General features: G+C 34.6%; 1 protein-coding gene across 24 annotated transcripts in view; it reads right to left on the reverse strand.

Annotated features, from left to right (window-relative positions):
* Positions 1–19,228, reverse strand: part of LOC132659058 (lysine-specific demethylase 6A-like) — a 166,816-nt gene that overhangs the window by 42,438 nt on the left and 105,150 nt on the right. For 6 of the 24 annotated variants that reach the window (XR_009599039.1, XM_060408683.1, XM_060408681.1 and 3 more), the window contains 7 exons: positions 17,121–17,219; positions 16,777–16,996; positions 16,140–16,274; positions 15,531–15,686; positions 13,829–13,924; positions 12,827–13,210; positions 3,296–4,056 (listed from right to left, as the gene is read on the reverse strand). Coding sequence is in view for 23 of the 24 variants with exons in the window: in XM_060408683.1 (XP_060264666.1) it covers positions 3,296–4,056; positions 12,827–13,210; positions 13,829–13,924; positions 15,531–15,686; positions 16,140–16,274; positions 16,777–16,996; positions 17,121–17,219 (1,851 nt within the window). In the remaining variant the exon portion in view is untranslated. The remainder of the gene's footprint in view (positions 1–3,295; positions 4,057–12,826; positions 13,211–13,828; positions 13,925–15,530; positions 15,687–16,139; positions 16,275–16,776; positions 16,997–17,120; positions 17,220–19,228) is intronic. The other 18 variants (XM_060408691.1, XM_060408689.1, XM_060408690.1 and 15 more) reach the window with 5 other exon arrangements.

Raw genomic sequence — 19,228 nt, forward strand, 5'->3', positions numbered from 1 at the left:
CTAACCACTGAACCACCAGAGGATTCCCTGTGATAGGGTTTATATAGTTACAAATTAAGTAAAAAATGCAGACTTTTCTATTTTTAAACAATTTACAAATGTATATTACACTAAAATTTTACAATTAACTAGCAATTAAGTTTAAATGTTAAATCAGTCTCTAGGTTTCATTATCTGTCCACAAAGCATAGTGACTTGTGTGGTTCAAGTTGCCTGTATCTTAAGCTTCTAAATTTAAAAATACGATTCTAATTTATAAACGCCACAGAACTGATTTTACAACCAAAATGAATGTCAGAAGCTAATATGGTAAAAAATATATCCTCCTTAGAACAATGCATTAAGAGTCAATGATAATCTCTATATAATAAAAGGAATTGGTTTTAATTATGTCTGTCACTCTATGCTTTCCACAAAATGATTTAATTTTGATTATAAAAGACTTGTTTCCTAGTGAGAGATGTACTACAATATAATATAAATATTTTAGAATACTCTAACATATGGATCAAGGATTTAATTGTACTTGAAAAAAATAAGCTGATTTACCATCCTGTATATGAAAAATGAGTAGGATTTTTATAGTCTAATAACACTAAATTAAGAGTATATAGAAAATTCAAGCAATTCAAAGTAAAAACATATATGAAAACAGAAAAAAAAAAAAAAAAAAAGAGGCAAGAGCAAGGAACCCAAAACTGGCCCAATTACTTAAATGGGGAACTTACATTTTAAAATTTTAACAGAAGCAAAAATGCTATAAATGAAATCAAACACTGGCAGTTAAAAATTTTAATAACCCTCAAAGTTTTTCTATGAAATATAACAAAAGAGAACACGCTGCTCAAAAAGTACAATGAAATCAAAAGATCCATTAGTATGTCCCTATGAACCAGTCAAATCAGAATCTAAAGTTATTTACCAAAGAACCAATGTTTTTGAAAATAAAGGAACCATCCTTTTTTTTCCTTTGTAAAATACCTATCAACCTTAAAGCATGAACAGTTTGCACAACAGAAACACATGAATTTCTAAATAGGTATGACTTTACTGCTATTCTAAGAGAAAGTTACCATAAAAATCCAAATGGGAAAGAAATGAAGTTGGGGGGAAAAAGTGGAGGTGGGAAAGATGAAGAATATCTCACTGTAGCAAAAATATATTATTACTGAAAAATTACTTTAAAAATACCATACTTAAAAATATCTTATTGTGAACTTACTTTTGAACACATTTAAATACAAAAAAATGGGAGGTACTCTATAAACTAATATACAGATTTTTTTTTCCTTATTAAGTTTCTCATAGAGATTAAACCCTCTCAACTGCTGATTCCTTGAACTAATCAGAATTCAGTCCAGTAAAGAACACATCAGCATTGGGTAACAGGAATTGTCTCCACATGACAGTTATTATTTGCTATCTATTTGGCTGTGTTAAACTGGAGTAATTTTATCCTCAATTCAAAGCCAGACATTCATGTTCTTTCCTCCTTCCCTTCTTGTCTATTCTTTATTTTTTCTCTTTACAACTTTTGGATATGGTGATGGTATCCTTTCACTAGTAAACTGCCAGCCAAATTTACTGTAAAAACCATGCATCCATATGTAAGTTATTTTCATCTTACAAATTTACACATTTTTAGCAATAAAACAAGTCCTTTTAGTGGTTTTGAGCTTAAAATTCAATCTAAAAAATGTACCCCATAATGATGCTCACATATATTTTGTAAAATAAGATGGGAAAATTAATATTTAATCCACTATGAAAGGCAAAAATTTCTTACTCATATATTTTAAAAAATATCAATTATTTCCATTTTTCTATTATTCTATCTCCATTAACTGCAAATACAAACATTTAAGACTTGTGTCAGCTTAGAATTTTATAACACATATTCAATGGTTGATCAGTGATGGCTTCTAAGATAATCAAAGTGTCTGCAAAATCTAAACATGTTTTAGTTTCAGCAATTGAGAAGAGAGGTAAAGACTCCCAGTTTCAGAAGACTTACAGTAATTAAGCAATAATTCCTTTTTTATATTTGAAATTCAAAACCTGAATTAAAACAGTCAAAATAGATAAAAACTAATCTTCAGATTTATATTTAATGGTACATATCTTCTAGTTTACTTCATTATAATCTCAATTATTCAAATTTCAAATTGAATTATTTCAAATTGATTATTCAAATTTCAAACTGAATTATTATTCAAATTTGTTTTAGAAAATTACACAGGAGCATTACCCCTAGTATTTTAACTAACACACAAGTTTTACTCTTCTATACAGCATCTAAGTATGAGAAATAAGATAATTTTAGATTAGATTTTAAACAAACAGAATAAAAATAGTACTCTAAAATGTGTATAATAGTTTTCTTTTTGAGATGATAAAACCACTGAAAAATTGTGCTGGTGGTTGGTGCATTATATGGAAATATACTAAAAACCACTGTACTGTATGTTTTAAAGGGATATATTGTAAGGTGTGTCAATTGTATCTTAATAAAGGTGTTTTCAAAAAACATGAATGGATAAGACTGTGCAGAATATGGAAATATATACAATTTCACAATATCAAAGAAAGTGTTTCTCATCTTTTTGTGTCTTATTGTTTGAAGGTAATGAAACCCATTTAAGAAATAAACTTTTGAGGTTCATTCTTCTAAGTGAAAGTGAAAGTGAAGTCACTCAGTCGTGTCCGACTCTTAGTGACCCCATGGACTGCAGCCTACCAGGCTCCTCCATCCATGGGATTTTCCAGGCAAGAGTACTAGAGTAGGGTGCCACTGCCTTCTCCAAGAAGAATCACAGAATATAGCTTGACTTCCCAAAGTGACTGGTGGTCTATTAACACTTCTCAAGTCTTTGTTCCTTTCTCTTGTCACTCCTGCCTGTTTAAAATCTCTTCTAGAATCACAGAAAATGTTCCCAGAAAGAAAGCAATCAATAAGGTTTTACAGATTTTCTATCAAATATAATTGAATCCATTCACTGGTTTCAATCCCCAATCATAGAGAATATGACAACAGCTCTGATGATCAACAGAACTCAGTAATATTAGAGATGTGCTTCTCACAATATGTTGTAGAAAAACGCTTTCCACATGTAATACACTGATAGTTTATGCATGATACTGAGTAATAACAAAGTTCCTTTTGAAATAGTTATTTTAGACAACTGACTACATAATTACCTTTTATATTTCTTACAAAATACAAATATTATCTCTGTTTTCTGATCAAGTCAAAAGTGAACTACTTTCAATTTGTGATAAACTTTCCCATACTAACCTGCATGCCTTCAGAACTTCTGTAGAATTTGAGTATATGGACACAGACATCGATGGTATGATCGGAGAATCAGGTTTGCGGCTAATCATAGGCAAGCTTGTATTTTTAGAGCTGTTTGAGTTCTCTAGCCCTTTTCCATTAACTGTTTGTAACCTAATGTGAGGACTGCTGATGCTGGTAACACCAAGGGTAGTGGTCTGGTCGGCAGATTTTGCAGCAGTTGTAGAAATGACTGAAGAGTGTAAAGAGGCAACAGAATTATTAGTCTTTGTATGACTTTCTGGGTGAATACTATTGACTTTGTCACATGCTCCAGTCATCATACTCTCATTGGCTTTTCCAATCAACAAGGAAGACATCTGAGGATTGTCTGAAATTAAATTTGGTGACGTAGAATCTCTACTGTTTGGACTGCAAATAGGTTCTGCCATCAACTGCTGAACACGATTAGAAAATCCCTTGACACCAGCACAGCCATTAGGTGTATCTTCAGTATGACTGCTTATTTCAGGCACAAAAGATCTATTTCCTGAAGGTGTGCTCTCTTTGGTACAACAAATGCCTTGTTGGTCCCCTGAGGTAGCAGTATGAGAGAGGTGATTGAAAGCAATTCCCTGTGTTATTGAACTAGTAGGCAGCATCCTATGTGAAGTCTGAATATTAGTGCTAGCTGCCTGGAGATACAGGGCAGGATCAGTGGAAAATGAAGGCTGTTCATCATTAGATCCTGGCAAATGTGAATTCTGACCTTTGTTAAACCCCTAAAAAAAAGAGAAAAACAGACTTTTAAAATTCAATACTGTAAGTTCCAGCCAGATATTAAACAAACACCTAATGCATACAAAGACCACCACTGAGGATTAAAAATGTTAAATAAGAGCTAAACAACTAAATGTGTAACATAATATAACCAAACTTGTAAAAATAATTTTTAAAAGTTTCATAATCTTATGATTAAAGTGGTTAGCAACCTTGAGGGAAAATCATATTTCTGGGCTGTGTAACTGATTTCATTTACTAGTGTGGCAACATAATTCTTCATGGAAGTCTTTGAGAAATTTTAATGTCTAATTCAGATATATACATTTTCATTAAAAGAGAAATGACTAAGTAAATTTAGATACGGAAAAACATACATATAGTCAGTACTGATTGAAGCTATGAACACATCTTAAACCAGATCACCAATTGTAACAATGTATTATGTTTTATATGAAAACAGTGTATATATTAATCCTTTAAAATTAATATTGAATCTATAATAGAAAAATAACAGTTATCCTCAAAGAAAGCATATGAAATCTTATTAATTTTTTCCAAGGAATAACTTCAGTCTTTCCCAGCATCAGTCAAGGTCTTTCCTAATGAGTCAGCTCTTCGCATCAGGTGGCCAACATATTAGAGCTGCAGCTTCAGCATCAGTCCTGCCAATGAATATTCAGGACCACTTTCCTTTAAAACGGAATGGTTTGTACTCATTGCAGTCCAAGGGATTCTCAAAGACTTTTTTAAAGCACCACACTGCGAAAGCATCAATTCTTTGGCACTCACCTTTCCTTACGGTCCAACTCTCACATCCATACAGGGCTACTGGAAAAACCATAGCTTTGACTAGACAGTAAAGTCACTTTATCTTAGTCAGTAAAGTGATGTCTCTACTTTTTAGTATACTGTCTATGTTGGTCACAGCTTTTCCTCCAAAGAGCAAGCATCTTTTAATTTCATGGCTGCCGTCACCATCTGCAGTGATTTTGGAGCCCCTAAAAATAAAGCCTCTCACTATTTCCACTGTTTCCCCATCTACTTGCCATGAAATGGGACCAGATGCCATGATTTTAGTTTCCTGAATGTTGAGGTTTAAGCCAACTTTTCACTCTCCTCTTTCACTTTCATCAAGAGGCTTTGTAGTTCTTCTTCACTTTCTGCCATAAGGGTGGTGTCATCTGCATATCTAAGGTTATTGACGTTTTTCCCAGCAATCCTGATTCCAGCTTGTGCTTCATCCAGTCCAGCATTTTTCATGATGTACTCTACATGTAAGTTAAATAAGTAAGATAACAATATACAGCCTTGATGTACTCCTTTCCCAATTCTGAACCAGTCCCTTGTTTCATGCCTAGTACCAACTGTTGCTTCTTGAGCTGCATACAGGTTACTTAGAAGACAGGTATGGTGGTCTGGTATTTCCATCTCTTTAAGAATTTTCCATGGTTTCTTATGATTCACTGTGAAAGACTTCAGAGCACTCTGTGAAGGAGAAGTAGGATGTTTTTCTGGTACTCCCTTACCCCTCTCTATGATCCAATGGATGCTGGCAATTTGATCTCTGGTTCCTCTGCCTTTTCTAATCCAGCTTGTACATCTGGAAGTTCTCAGTTCATGTACTGTTGAAGTTTAGTTTGGAGGATTTTGAGCATTACCCTGCTAACATGTGAAATGAGTGCAATTGTATGGTAGATTGAACATTCTTTGGCATTGCACTTCTTTGGGATAGGGATGCAAACTAATCTTTTTCAATCCTGTGGCTACAGATGTGTTTTCCAAATTTACTGGTATATTAGGTGCTGAACTTTAAGAACATCATCTTCTAGGATTTGAAACAGCTCACTGGAATTTAATCACTTTTTGTGTTTCCTATCTAGAGACGATCCTTTAGCGTTTGCTGGAGAGCTGGTTTGGTGGTGCTGAATTCTCTCAGCTTTTGGTTGTCTGTGAAGGTTTTGGTTCTCCTTCATATTTGAATGAGATCCTTGCTGGGTACAGTAATCTGGGCTGTAGGTTATTTTCTTTCATCACTTTAAGTATGTCCTACCATTCCCTCCTGGCCTGAAGAGTTTCTACTGAAAGATGAGCTGTTATCCTTATGGAAATCCTCTTGTGTGTTATTTGTTGTTTTTCCCTTGCTGCTTTTAATGTTTGTTCTTTGTGTTTGATCTTTGTTAATTTGATTAATATGTGTCTTGGGTGTTTTGCCTTGGGTTTATCCTGTTTGGGACTCCCTGGGTTTCTTGGACTTGGGTGATTATTTCCATCCCCATTTTAGGGAAGTTTTCAACTATTATCTCCTCAAGGATTTTCTCATGGTCATTCTTTTCTTCTTCTTCTAGGACTCCTATGATTCAAATGTTGGGGTGTTTAATATTGACCTGGAGGTCTCTGAGATTGTCCTATTTCTTTGAATTCATTTTTCTTTTTTCCTCTCTGATTCATTTATCTCTACCACTCTATCTTCTACTTCACGAATCCTATCTTCTGCCTCCGTTATTCTACTATTTGTTCCCTCCAGAGTGTTTTTGATCTCATTTATTGCATTATTCATTATATACTGACTCTTTTTTATTCTAGGTCCTTGTTAAACCTTTCTTGCATCTTCTCAATCCTTGTCTCCAGGCTGTTTATCTGTGATTCCATTTTGATTTCTAGATTTTGGATCATTTTCACTATCATTACTTGGAATTCTTTATCAGGTAGATTCCCTATCTCTTCCTCTGGAATTTAATCAACTCTACTAGCATTGTTCATAGTAAGGCTTCCTAACACCCACCTGACTTTACACTCCAGGATGTCTGAGTCTATGTGAGTGATCACACCACTGCGGTTACCCCAGTTAAAAAGGCCTTTCTTGTATAATTATTCTGTGTATTCTAGCCACTTCTTAATCTCTTCTGTTTCTGCGAGGTCCTTCATCTTTCTGTATTCAACAATACTTGATACTTAATATGGACAGAATAGGTTTTTTTTTAGAGTTCACATTACAGATTAGGAGAAATACAAGTCTCAATAACAGAATTAAAATAATAAAATATATTCCCTGAACAAAACAGAATAATACCAATCATCAAAAATATAATCTGAGAAATACCAAAACTTTGAAAAATATTCAACAGAATTCTCCATGTTTGAAATTAGGATATCACAACAGAAATTAGAAAATAACTTAGGGCAATACTTCAAAAACAAATCAAAAATATAACTCTTAAGACATAACAACTGAAAAAGACGACTGGGAGAAGTTAAAAGAGAACTAAGTAAATGGAGAGAAACTATATTCATGGTTCTGAAAAGTTAGTAATTTGACTTAAACACATAACAAAATTCTATTAAGTGCCAGTGGATACTTTTGATACAAACTGACATAATGACCCCAAAATTATATGAAGATTAAAAAAAGACAGCAGAATCAAATCAACTATAAAAGTAAAGAAAATGTTATACAAGTATTATCTAAATCTCAGAACATATTCTGAAGTTACAGTGATCAAGACAATTAAGAAGTATAATAAAAGCTATATTGATCAGCAGGACAAAAGAGTGGAAAATAAAAACAACACCGGGACAAAGAGATACTCTGTAAGCATGTAACTATTTAAACTGAATCAATCATTTAGTAACTTTGCAGAAGAAAAAGCACCACAGTGCCTAGATGAGGTCACTGATAAAGAGTTCCACCAAAAATTTAGGAAGAAATTATGCCAGTGCTCAACAACCTGTTGGCAGAAAATAGAAGCAGACACAATCTTTCAACCATACTATACTATACTATACTATGAGGTAAAGGACAATGACTACCCTGATACTAAAAACACTGAGAGAAAACTACAGACCAAAGAAAAAACCTCAAGAAAGTATCAGCAGATCACATCCAACTATACAGAAAGACATTTATGTACTATGGCCAAATAGGATTTATCTAATGCATGCAAGGTTCATTCAACATTAGAAAAATCAATCATTATAATACATCACACACCCACAGGTTAAAAAAAGAAAAACCACATAATCATGACAACTGATGCAGCAAAAGAACTGACAAAACTGAATACTTGTGCATGGTAACATTACTGTCACTGACCTAGGGATAGAGATGAACTTCCTCCACTTAATAAGATTCTCTATAGAAAACCTCTAGCTAATGTCATATGTTAAGTTGGGCTCAAAACATTCCCCAACAGCAAATAAAACAAGGCAATGATGTTCCCCTTTCACCACTCTTTCATCTACCACACTAAAGTAAACTGATATAACAAAACAAGAAAATGATATAAAATGGATACAGATTATAATTAAAAAGGAAAAAATGAAGTCCTTTGTTCAAAATGACATAATTACCCATGAAAAATTAAAAGAATCAAGAAACCTACTTAGAAAGGTTAGTAAGGATATAGCAATGTTACAAGATATACAGTTAACATACAAAAGTTAATCACATTTCTATACTAGTAATGAACAAGAGTAATTTCTAAGGAATCTGCCTGCTAATGTAGGAGACAATGAGTTTGATCCCTGAGTCGCCAAGATCCCTTGGAAAAGGAAATAGCAACCCTCTTCAGTATTCTTCCCCAGAGAATCCCACGATCAGAGGAGCTTGCAGTCTACAGTCCATGGGGTCCCAAGAGTCAGACATGGTTTAGACTAAACAACAGCCACTACATTAGCACTTGCCCTAAAAAGAAGTATGTAGGAAAAATTCAATAAAATAGTTATCTGAAACCTTTATGAAAAAAGTACAAAGCATTGACTAAAAAATAACTAAGTAACAAGAGAGAGTTTCCACATTCTTCAGAAGTAAAACAGTATTATTTAAGATGTCAGTTTTTACAAACTTGATTCACAGATTCAATGCAAGCGAATAAAAATTCAATGTTATTTTTACAAATTTTTAACAAAGTGATTCTCACGTAATAAGAAGAGACAAAAGACCCCCAAAATCCAACATAATGTTGAAGTACAACATTAGAGGACACAGGTTTATTTAATGATTCTAATATAAAGCTAAATTAATCAAGGCACCATAGTACTGACAAAAGAAACAGATAAATGATCAATGTAACAATATACACAGCCGATAAACCTACAGAAATATAGTCAACTAATCTCTGACAACAGAGCACAGGCAATAAAATGAAGCAGAGACAGTCTTTTCAAGGAATGGTGTGGAAAATCTGAGAATTCATATTGAAAAAAAAGAATCTTTGGGAATTCTCTGGTGGTCGAGCAGTTAAGAATTTGCCTGCCGATCAGGGGACACAGGAATGATCCCTGGTCCAAGAAGATCTCATATGCCATGAAGTAACTCAGCCTGTGCCCCGCAACTACTGAAATCTGTTTGCTCTGGATCCTGCAAGCCACAATTATTGAGCTTGTGTGCTACAACTACCAAGCCAGTGCACTAAAGACTGTGCTCCACAACAAGGGACATCACCACAAGGAAAAACTCGTGCACCATAACTGGAGTAGCTTCTGTTCTCTTCAACGAAAGAAAGCCCGGACACAGAAATAAAGACAAGGCACACTTGAAAATACATATATACATAAACATTTTAAAATTATTTAGCAGAAGCAAAAGGAAAATTTTTACACATGTTACACCATTAACAAAAATTAACTCCAAGTGAGCCTTGGACTCAAATATAAAATGCAGAAGTATGGAACTCCTAGAAGGTAATATAGGTGAAATTATGTAGCATGGTGCAACGTTTTAAATACACTTTCTAAGGCACATCATGAAAGAAGGAATTGATAAGCTGGAGTTCATTAAAATTTAAAACTTCTGTGAAAGATACTGTAAGATAATGAGAGGGTAAATGAAGACTGGGAAAATATATTTACAAAAGGCATTGCTGTTCAGTCACTCAGTTGTGTCTGACTCTCTGCAACCCTATGGACTGAAGCACACCAGGCTTCCCTGTCTATCACTATCTTCTGGGGTTTGCTCAAAGTCTATGTCCATAGAGTTGATGATGCCTCAAGGACTGATGTTGAAGCTAAAGCTCCAATACTTTAGCCACTTGATGCAAAGAACTGACTCATTAGAAAAGCCCATGAGCTGGGAAAGAGTGAAGGCAGGAGAAGGGGATGACAGAGGATAAGATGTTGGATGGCATCACTGACTCATTGTACATTAGTTTGAGTAAGCTGCATGAGTTGGTATCAGACAGGGAAGCCTAGCATGCTACAGTCCATGGTGTTGCAAAGAGTTGGACATGATTTAGTGACTGAACTGAACTGAAACATGCTCCAAAAATCATCAGTTATATTAGATTAAAAAAAAAAAAGATACATCACTACCTCCCTATTTGAATCAGTAATATTCAAAACACATCAACTGAATGTATCCACCAAAATGCTACCCTCAAGTTAAGTCTTCACTGTATATGAAGCAAGGCCTTCAAAGGTGATTAGGTTACAAAATCTGGAGCTTTGAAGAAAGGAATTTGTGTCTTATAAAAGAAACCATCAAGGGGCTTCCCTGATTGCTCAGTGCTAAGGAATCTGCCTGTCAATGCAGGAATCATGGGTTTGATTTCTGTGTCAAGGAGACCCCACATGCTATGGGAGCAACTAAGCCTGTGTGCCATGACTACTGAGCCTGTACTCTAGAGCCCAGAAACCACAACTACTGAGCCTGTGCTCTGCAACAAGAGATACTACCTAAATGAGAAGTCCAAGCATCACAACTAGAGAGTAGCCCCCACTCACAGTAGAGAAAATCCTGTGCAGCAACGAAGACCCAGCACAGCCTGAAACAAACAAATACATAAAACACCAACCACAGACATTCATTTTGTGAACTACAAGTACAATGAGAAGAGAGTCAACTATGAGTAATAAGAGAGCTCTCAAAAAACATCAAAATCTGTTGATGACTTGATCTTGCATTTCTCTGACTCCAGGAGTATAAAAACTCTGCTGTTTATAAAGCACTCACTCTGTGGTACTTTTAGTCTGCCTAAACCCAGCAACTCTCAGTTGGTGGGAGAAGCTAGAGTAAACAGAAGCCTCAGTCACTGAGGGAGGCAATGAACATAAAAGTCTTTCTAGAAGATAGCTGTCAGTTTCTTAGAAAAGTAATTAGTGCTCTTATAGTATGATCCATTCATCATGCTCTTCAGTTTTTACCTGAATGAGTTAAAAACTAAGTCCACAAAAATCTGCACAGGAGCCCCATGTATTTTGTTAGAATATTCTCTGATCCTATGCACAGCTAATGTACATAATCAATATTGTGAACTGAATGAATAACAAGAAAAATATATCTGAACTATTTGACTTTCCTGTCTGTTCCAGCATAAACAAATAAAGGAGACATAGTTAAAAAAAAAAAAAGAAATATAAACACAGAGTGAGTGCATAAACAAAGTGCAGTTAATGCAAACAACTAAGTGATCAAAAATAAATATAGTTATCATCTCAAGGAAACACACAAAGAAAACTAAATGTATATTGGTAAGAGAAAATCATTCTAAACAGGCAACATCCTGTATGCTTTTAATTATACGACATTCTAGAAAAAGCAACCATATAGACAATAACAAGATCTGTTGTTTCTACATATTGAAAGAAGGCTAGAGGAATAAACTGTACACAGGGTATGTTTATGAATCTATTTTGGAATGAAGATGGATGCATATCATATACATTTGTCAAAATCAAATAATGTGCAATAGAAAGAATGTATTAGAATGTAAATTATGGGGCTCTATCACATTCCAGTGTATGATGTTCAGGTTAGTGGAAACACTGGTAGGGGGAGTAGTTTTAGGGACTCTTCATAATTTCTGCTCAGTTTTTTAAAACCATTTAAAGTGATATAAAATGTAGTTAATAACTTTTAAGGAGGTGGCTGTTCAAGAAATCCCTATCTCTGTATCAAAACTGAATGTCTCTCATTTCCTCTTAGGATTCATCAAGCCCTTCACAAATTAAACCTGATCCTTTGTGTTTCATCTTCATAAACTACCCTGTAGCTACATTTGCTGTGACTTGCTCTTCTAAATTCAGTTCTCTGAGACTGTAACTTCTTAGTTCCTTCCTAATGGCACCCCACTCCAGTACTCCTGCCTGGAAAATCCCATGGACAGAGGAGCCTAGAAGGCTGCAGTCCATGGGGTCATTGAGGGGCTGAGTGACTTCACTTTCACTTTCATGCATTGGAGAAGGAAATGGCAACCCACTCCAGTGTTCTTGCCTGGAGAATCCCAGGGATGGGGGAGCCTGGTGGGCTGCCATCTATGGGGACGCACAGAGTTGGACGTGACTGAAGCGACTTAGCAGCAGCAGCAAGCTACTTTCTCCACAGTGCAAATCAGATTTTATTGTAATTTATCACAGGTGAATCTTTTTTCATTAGGTTTTTTACCGCACTAAAATAAATGCTTCACAGCTAGTAGAATATTGACTGTATGCAGGATATATCTGCATATATTAAATAATTGCAATTAAAAATCATGGCCATGATACTTTCATTCATTAAGCAATGGAATCTGAAAGAACTATGTCTGTGGTTTTTTTCTTTTCCTTCAGACTGTCTAGCATAATTCATATATATATTAATTTACACTAGATACATAACTACCATGTGCACAGATGAGCGTACAACATTGTATTAATACTGAAACACAAAATTCTGAGATCTGTGAATTGTTTAAAAAAAGATAATATTTCTTAAATTGTAATTTCTTGTCCTCCAAAGGTATACAAGTCAAAGAAAAATTACTATGTAAAAAGTAAAGCAGCTAATCTTTCTTTTACCTGAGTGGAGTTAGACAGTTTTCTTCTCCATGGCTCTTCTGTTCTGCTGGTCAGGTTTGTGCAGTTATGAGGTAGAGTGAATGTGTTTTGCTGCAGATAAGGCACATTTCCATTATTTCCACTTCGTGTTAAGTAATTATTGCCTACCAAATTAGTGTCTGTACTCCCTAGTGGTTTTGAGGAGCCAGAAAGAACATAGCGTGCAGGAAAAGGTCCACTGGACAAAGGATTTTCAAAACAAGCAGAGTGCACTTCAGGCTGAGAGACACTAGGTACTCTGGGTAGAGCAGAATGTGGTTGCTGGCTAGAGAGAGAGTTTGTAGGCAGTGATGAATCAGCTATTGGCCCATTAGGAATTCCAGTAGTTTGTCCTGTTTGTCTCATCTTCAAAAACAAAAAAGAAAACCTGCTTGTGTGACTTTGAAAATGTGTTATTAATACATCCCTAACTTTATCATAAAATTTAATCTCCCCAGGTTAAAAAACATACATTTTAGAAATGAAATGCCATGTTTATATAAACATGATAAAGCAAAATCTTTTTCACTATATATTTAAAAGAAGCCTTTGCTTATTAGGGGTATGCGGGCAAAAAAAGCAATTAAAAACAGTGAGTTAGTCATTTACAGGCTTTATTTCTCATTATGAAGTAAGGGATTTCAGATGGCCATTCCATTTATGCCAAATCCTTGAAAATAATCCTTAAAACTTCTCCACTTCAGTATATTTTCTTTAATTGTAAAGTAATAAAAAGTAAGCCTATAGAATACACCTGAAATATGCAAAAAACATAAAATATATTTCCTACTGTTTTCCAAATTAATTTATAGCTATTAAAAACTAATACTGTCCACCAGTGGTATTTAAAGCTCAGATATATAAATTCTAATGACTACACATAAAAAGTAGAAATAAGCATTAATAAATTCTTAAGCGATGTTGTAGTCAAGAAAAATACTTAACATAAGTGATAAATATTTATAATGAAAATGGGGTACATACTTGTTGCATTAAGACAAACTGACTTTCCAACTGTTGCAGCATCAGTTTCTGTGTCGGATTTAAATGATCTCTATCTGTGCGTAGCTGTTCCAGGTACTAGAAAGATTTTAAAGTACACAGAGATAAATCAAAGAAATAAATAAGTCACCAGCAAGCAACCTGTAACTTAAAAGGCTACAAACCAAGCAATTTTGTGTTGTGACATACAGTGATTTCTAACCAAATATAATCAATACCAAAATGAAGTCATTACAAAAAGCTAAGAAAGATTAAAAAAAATCAGAATTCACTTGATGAAAATAATCTTTGTGTTTTGAATTAAATACATTATATGGAAAGGAATTATAATTCAAAGATAAAGTTGTTTAACAATAAAATGTGTCATAACAAAAATGCTTAAGGGCAGCCTTGTTTATAATAGGCAGAAATTATGCAAAAGTCTAACAAGAGAAATCTAGTTAAACAACATGTGGCTTCCAAGAAATTTTAAAATGTACCATCATGTAGCCATGAAGAACAAAGTAGCCATAAAATACATGATAATATCTCAAAGATAGATCTTTGAGGAAGGTGAGCAGGGAGAGAAGATACAGCAGTCATGAGGAAGGTGAGCAGGGAGAGAAGATATAGCAGTTAACAAGCTATATTAGTATAAGGGATAAAAAGAAAACTGAGATCAGCACATTTTCTTGTACACGTATATGTATCTCTAGAAACAAAAGAAAAAAAAACAAAGAAATTACTAATTCTGATTATTTATTGGAAAGAGAAATTAAGTAGCTGGAGGCAGGAACTTCAAGGACCCTTTAAAACCTGTACACCCCTATATTCTTAAATTTCAAATATATGAATATATTACTTCTTTTTTAAAAAGTAGAAAACAAAAATGTATTATGATTTCTATTCCTTTGGAAAATGTAGGCTCATTACACTTATGTACATATTAACTTCATTTACTGCCATTCAATTTTAAGAATTAATACCCAACAAAAGCTGAAAGCTTACTACTTCCACTATGTTAAAACATGCGATTAAAACTGTCCAGAGTATTTCATACCTGTAATTTCTGTTGTGTCAAACACCATGAATCAACTTGTTCCTCTACTGAAGTATATGATACAGTTTGACCACTATGTCAGTTCTCAGAACTATTCTCAGGAAAATTTATTTTAAATTAAAAAATATTTGATTAAATCCATACACCAATAGTTACAACTCATGAGATACTAAATGACTAGCAATTGAAATATTTACAGATAAACAAGGCTTATGTTTTAAAAGCATTAAAAAAATTAATGCATAACCCATTTGGAAAATTATACATCTGAAAAGTCATTTATTCTTTAACTCCTCCTTAAAATGTATGTTCATCGGAACCATGACTCAAAGATCTAACAGACTGTCCATTATATTCAACACTATATTTTAATGTCCATACAAAGTGGTGGTAAAAATGTATTCAGAAAAGCAGGGAAATGAATAAAATGTCTTCATGAACATAAAGTTATCCCTACTTCCTATATTTAAATGATGCTACAATTTCAGGAGAGGAAATACTGCTTTTAATAGCTAAAAAAAAAAAAAAAAACTTTTCACTCTCTGAGGAACAAACAGTTAAAATATAAGATAGGCACAACTTCAGAAGACTCAGACTTTCATTTCTAATTAAAATCTTCCATTTCTCTGAAAAATTTATATATACCTTTGCTGGACTGGATATTCTTTTCCTCTTGGCAGGACTGGACAGGTCATCTACTTCACTATAGGTAATCATATGTACTGGCAAGGGCTGTTGTGAAATTGGTGTTTCACTGAGGCCTAATACAGGTTCAGTATTTGGATGATGAGCTTTGTAAGCCTAAGGATCACAGAGGTAAAAAAAAAAATATGGTTCTATATATTCTTAATTCATGCCTTAAAATTATAAAACCTGATGAATTGCTTACTTTCCAAAACTATGTAGACATCATGGATTGCAATTGAAAATCAAAGTCAACTTTCACCAATGGAGAATGTGCACCTTATTTTTAAAAACTTACTTTTTAAAAAATTAAATAAAATACCGTATGAAAGTCCCTTAAGAAATCCCTTTTGAAATCATAAAACTATACAAAAGTTTTAAACTACCCCAAGAATCTTCCCATATCAGAGGAAGTTTTATTTTGATCTAAAGTCCCTTAGTAGTAAAACTGAAAGGAATTTATTTTTTTTTTAAAAGCCAATTCTGTACTTAGTAATTTAGATCTGATCACTACAGATTGGACAGAACCCTTAAAGCTGGGCACCTAGAGAAGATAACCCAACTTCTCACCTGCTGTGCTGTGTTCATGGCACCCTGCCTGGAGGTAAGCTCTGCGGGTATTGGTAGGCTCCATGCCTCCTCAATACTAGGAAGCAATTTAGTTTTATTCTGTAGACTACCTTGTGGAAGGTTACACAACTGAGCCTAGGAAAAATTATGTAAAAAGTAAATTTAACACAGGACTACTTGAGTAAGAGCAAGTCCACTAAAACTTCCTCAATTTATAGGTATTTTTTAAAGAAAGCAGATTATAAATCTGGGGTTTCAGATATATGTTAAAGAGGATAACTAAAACATACTTTCAAGAATAGGAAAAAAGCTAAACTGTTTTTCAGAATTCTTTTGGATACCATGTGAAATTTCACACAAGAGTGGAAAACAACTGTGTTCTCTTCTCTAAAATGTTATAACTTAAAAATGTAGATAGCACACAAAATCATGCAAATTAACATGAATCAGAAAAAGTAAGGATGCAAAAAACTTTCAATATACTATTATCTTAAAGTGAAAAGTAGTATCATCATAAATATCAAAGCTATGGAAATAAACCATTGACATCAAACAAAATTAGACAAACTTTCCAGCCACCCTCCTCTGCCAGGTATTTATGGAAATGTCTTTAAAATATGCTACTTCAAGAATGTACCTGTAAAACTTTAATCCTTCCTGTGAGCATAGAGGTATTACTGCAACTTTTGCTTCTAGCTGCATTTAAGTAGCATTTAATGGCATCTTGAGGTTGGTTACAGGATTCATACAGAGTGCCCAGGTCCATCCATGCTGCTGCATGTCCATGGTCCAATTGTACAGCACAAATATAGGCCTGTAATGCATCCATAGGCTGATTTTGCTGCTGATAGAGCACACTGGAAAGAGAAATAAAGTTTACTAAAACTGACTGTGTGTAACATTAATACATGCATACAGATGAAGTTCAATAAACAGGGACATCAATTAAAGCATTATAAACTTAACACACACAAGCCTTACCCTATTGAACACCAGGTATCTGCACTTGCTTCTGATTTATCAATAGACTGCCTATAAGATATAAAAGCATCCTGAACCTTTCCGATACTTGAATAGCACCTGAAAGAGGGAATGAACAAGGTAGACAGAGATATACAGTTTAAATGGATTTATATTTCCACAAACACTTAAATAACTTTATTACCTTGTCAAAATGATGTATATGGAAAGGGAAAATACTTGTTAATCAAGATATGTGCTTATACATAGTGATTTTAATGTACATTATACTGCTATTAAATTAACTTTCTGTCTTATGATTGCAAGCAAATGTTATGTAACGTATTCTTTTCAAACCATTAGAGCCAGAAATGGCAACCCACTCCAGTGTTCTTGCCTGGAGAATCCCAAGGATGGGGGAGCCTGGTAGGCTGCCGTCTATGGGGTAACACAGAGTTGGACATGAGTGAAGTGACTTAGCAGCAGCAGGAGAAGAAACTTTAATACAGAGCTCTTTTATACGTACTTTAAACTCAAGCTTCTTATGTTCCAAGAATATAAGAGCTAAGTAACAGAGAAATTAAATGTTGATAGTGACCTCAATCAGTACATCCAAATTTTTCTTCCTGAACTTAAAGATAACAATGACAAACATTTCTTAACTTATGAACAACATAAAACTGAGATACAGTTAATATTAAAATAAACACAAAAAAGGGTACAAAAATGCCTAAAGAACGGCTGATTTGTGGGCTGACAAACATCAGAAAGGGCAGTAAAAGAGACAGAGACAGCAATTTCAAAGAATGCATACAACCTTAGAGTCTTGAGGCAGAATTAAAACAGGAACAATAATGCAAACAAGGATAGACATTAGAGACAGTATGAATATTAACAGACAAAAATTTTTTTAACGAAAGAGTATTTTAATGATCAGACAAATGCTGTACGTATCTCCTGCTTCACTTAATGTTAAGAGAACTGAAGCACTAAGTAAAGCTGGGTTTTAGCTCTTTCTGCTACATGAATTATTATGTTACCTTGAGAAAACTACTTCCTTGAATTCATGTCCCCTACTTGCAACATGAAACGGTAAAATAAGCTGCTGTCTGATCATTCCTAATTTTTTCAGTTTTCTGCGTGTGGCAGACTCTTAACACTTTCATTACCAGTGTTACTACTGTACTGCAACATCCCTATCTCAATTTAACACACACATCTCACTCAAGAAACAGTAATAATATAAAATAAAGCCTTGGACACAGAGGTAACACCTTTTTTAAAATACTAGGATCATCAAATCTCTATAAATTTTACAGACATTGAAATCCTCATTCAGAGCTTCAGTAAGTTTTTTTCATCTAACTAACTATGGTTACACTGGGTTTCCTTCTGCCTACGGTTACTCTCTCAAGAGAAGGCAATGGCACCCCACTCCGGTACTCTTGCCGGGAAAATTCCATGGATGGAGGAGCCTAGTAGGCTGCATGCAGTCCATTGGGTCACTGAGAGTTGGACCCAACTCAGTGACTTCCCTTTCACTTTTCAGTTTTATGCATTAGAGAAGGAAATGGCAACCTACTGCAGTGTTCTTGCCTGGAGAATCCCAGGGACAGGGGAGCGTGGTGGGCTGCCGTCTATGGGATCGCACAGAGTCGGACACGACTGAAGCGACTTAGCAGCAGCATGGTCACTCTCTGAACTCCGAGAGTTGGTGATTGGCGTGCTGCGGTTCATGGGGTTGCAAAGAGCTGGACACGACTGAGCAACTGAAGTAAACTGAACTGATGGTCACTCTCTAGTTGTGGTATCTGGGCTCCAGGGTGAGTGAGCTCACTAGCTGCAGTGTATAGGCTTAGTTTAGTTGTTCCATGGTATGTGAGATTATCCCAGACCAGGGATCAAAACCATGTAACCTGTACTGGCAAGCAGATTACTACTGGAGCACCAGGAAGTCCTTCAATAAGCTTTAAAACATCATTTGTCAGAAATGTGACTCTGTTTTCTATTAGTAAAGTCAATTAGAGGCAGCATATCCAAAGGCAGAAGGGAAAAGAAACAAAATTATGGGAAAAAACTAACATTAAAAATAAATGCTGTCTAGGGACTTTCCTTGGAGAAGGCAATGG

Source organism: Ovis aries, chromosome Y, assembly GCF_016772045.2.
Source record: "Ovis aries strain OAR_USU_Benz2616 breed Rambouillet chromosome Y, ARS-UI_Ramb_v3.0, whole genome shotgun sequence".
NCBI classification, from domain to species: domain Eukaryota; kingdom Metazoa; phylum Chordata; class Mammalia; order Artiodactyla; family Bovidae; genus Ovis; species Ovis aries.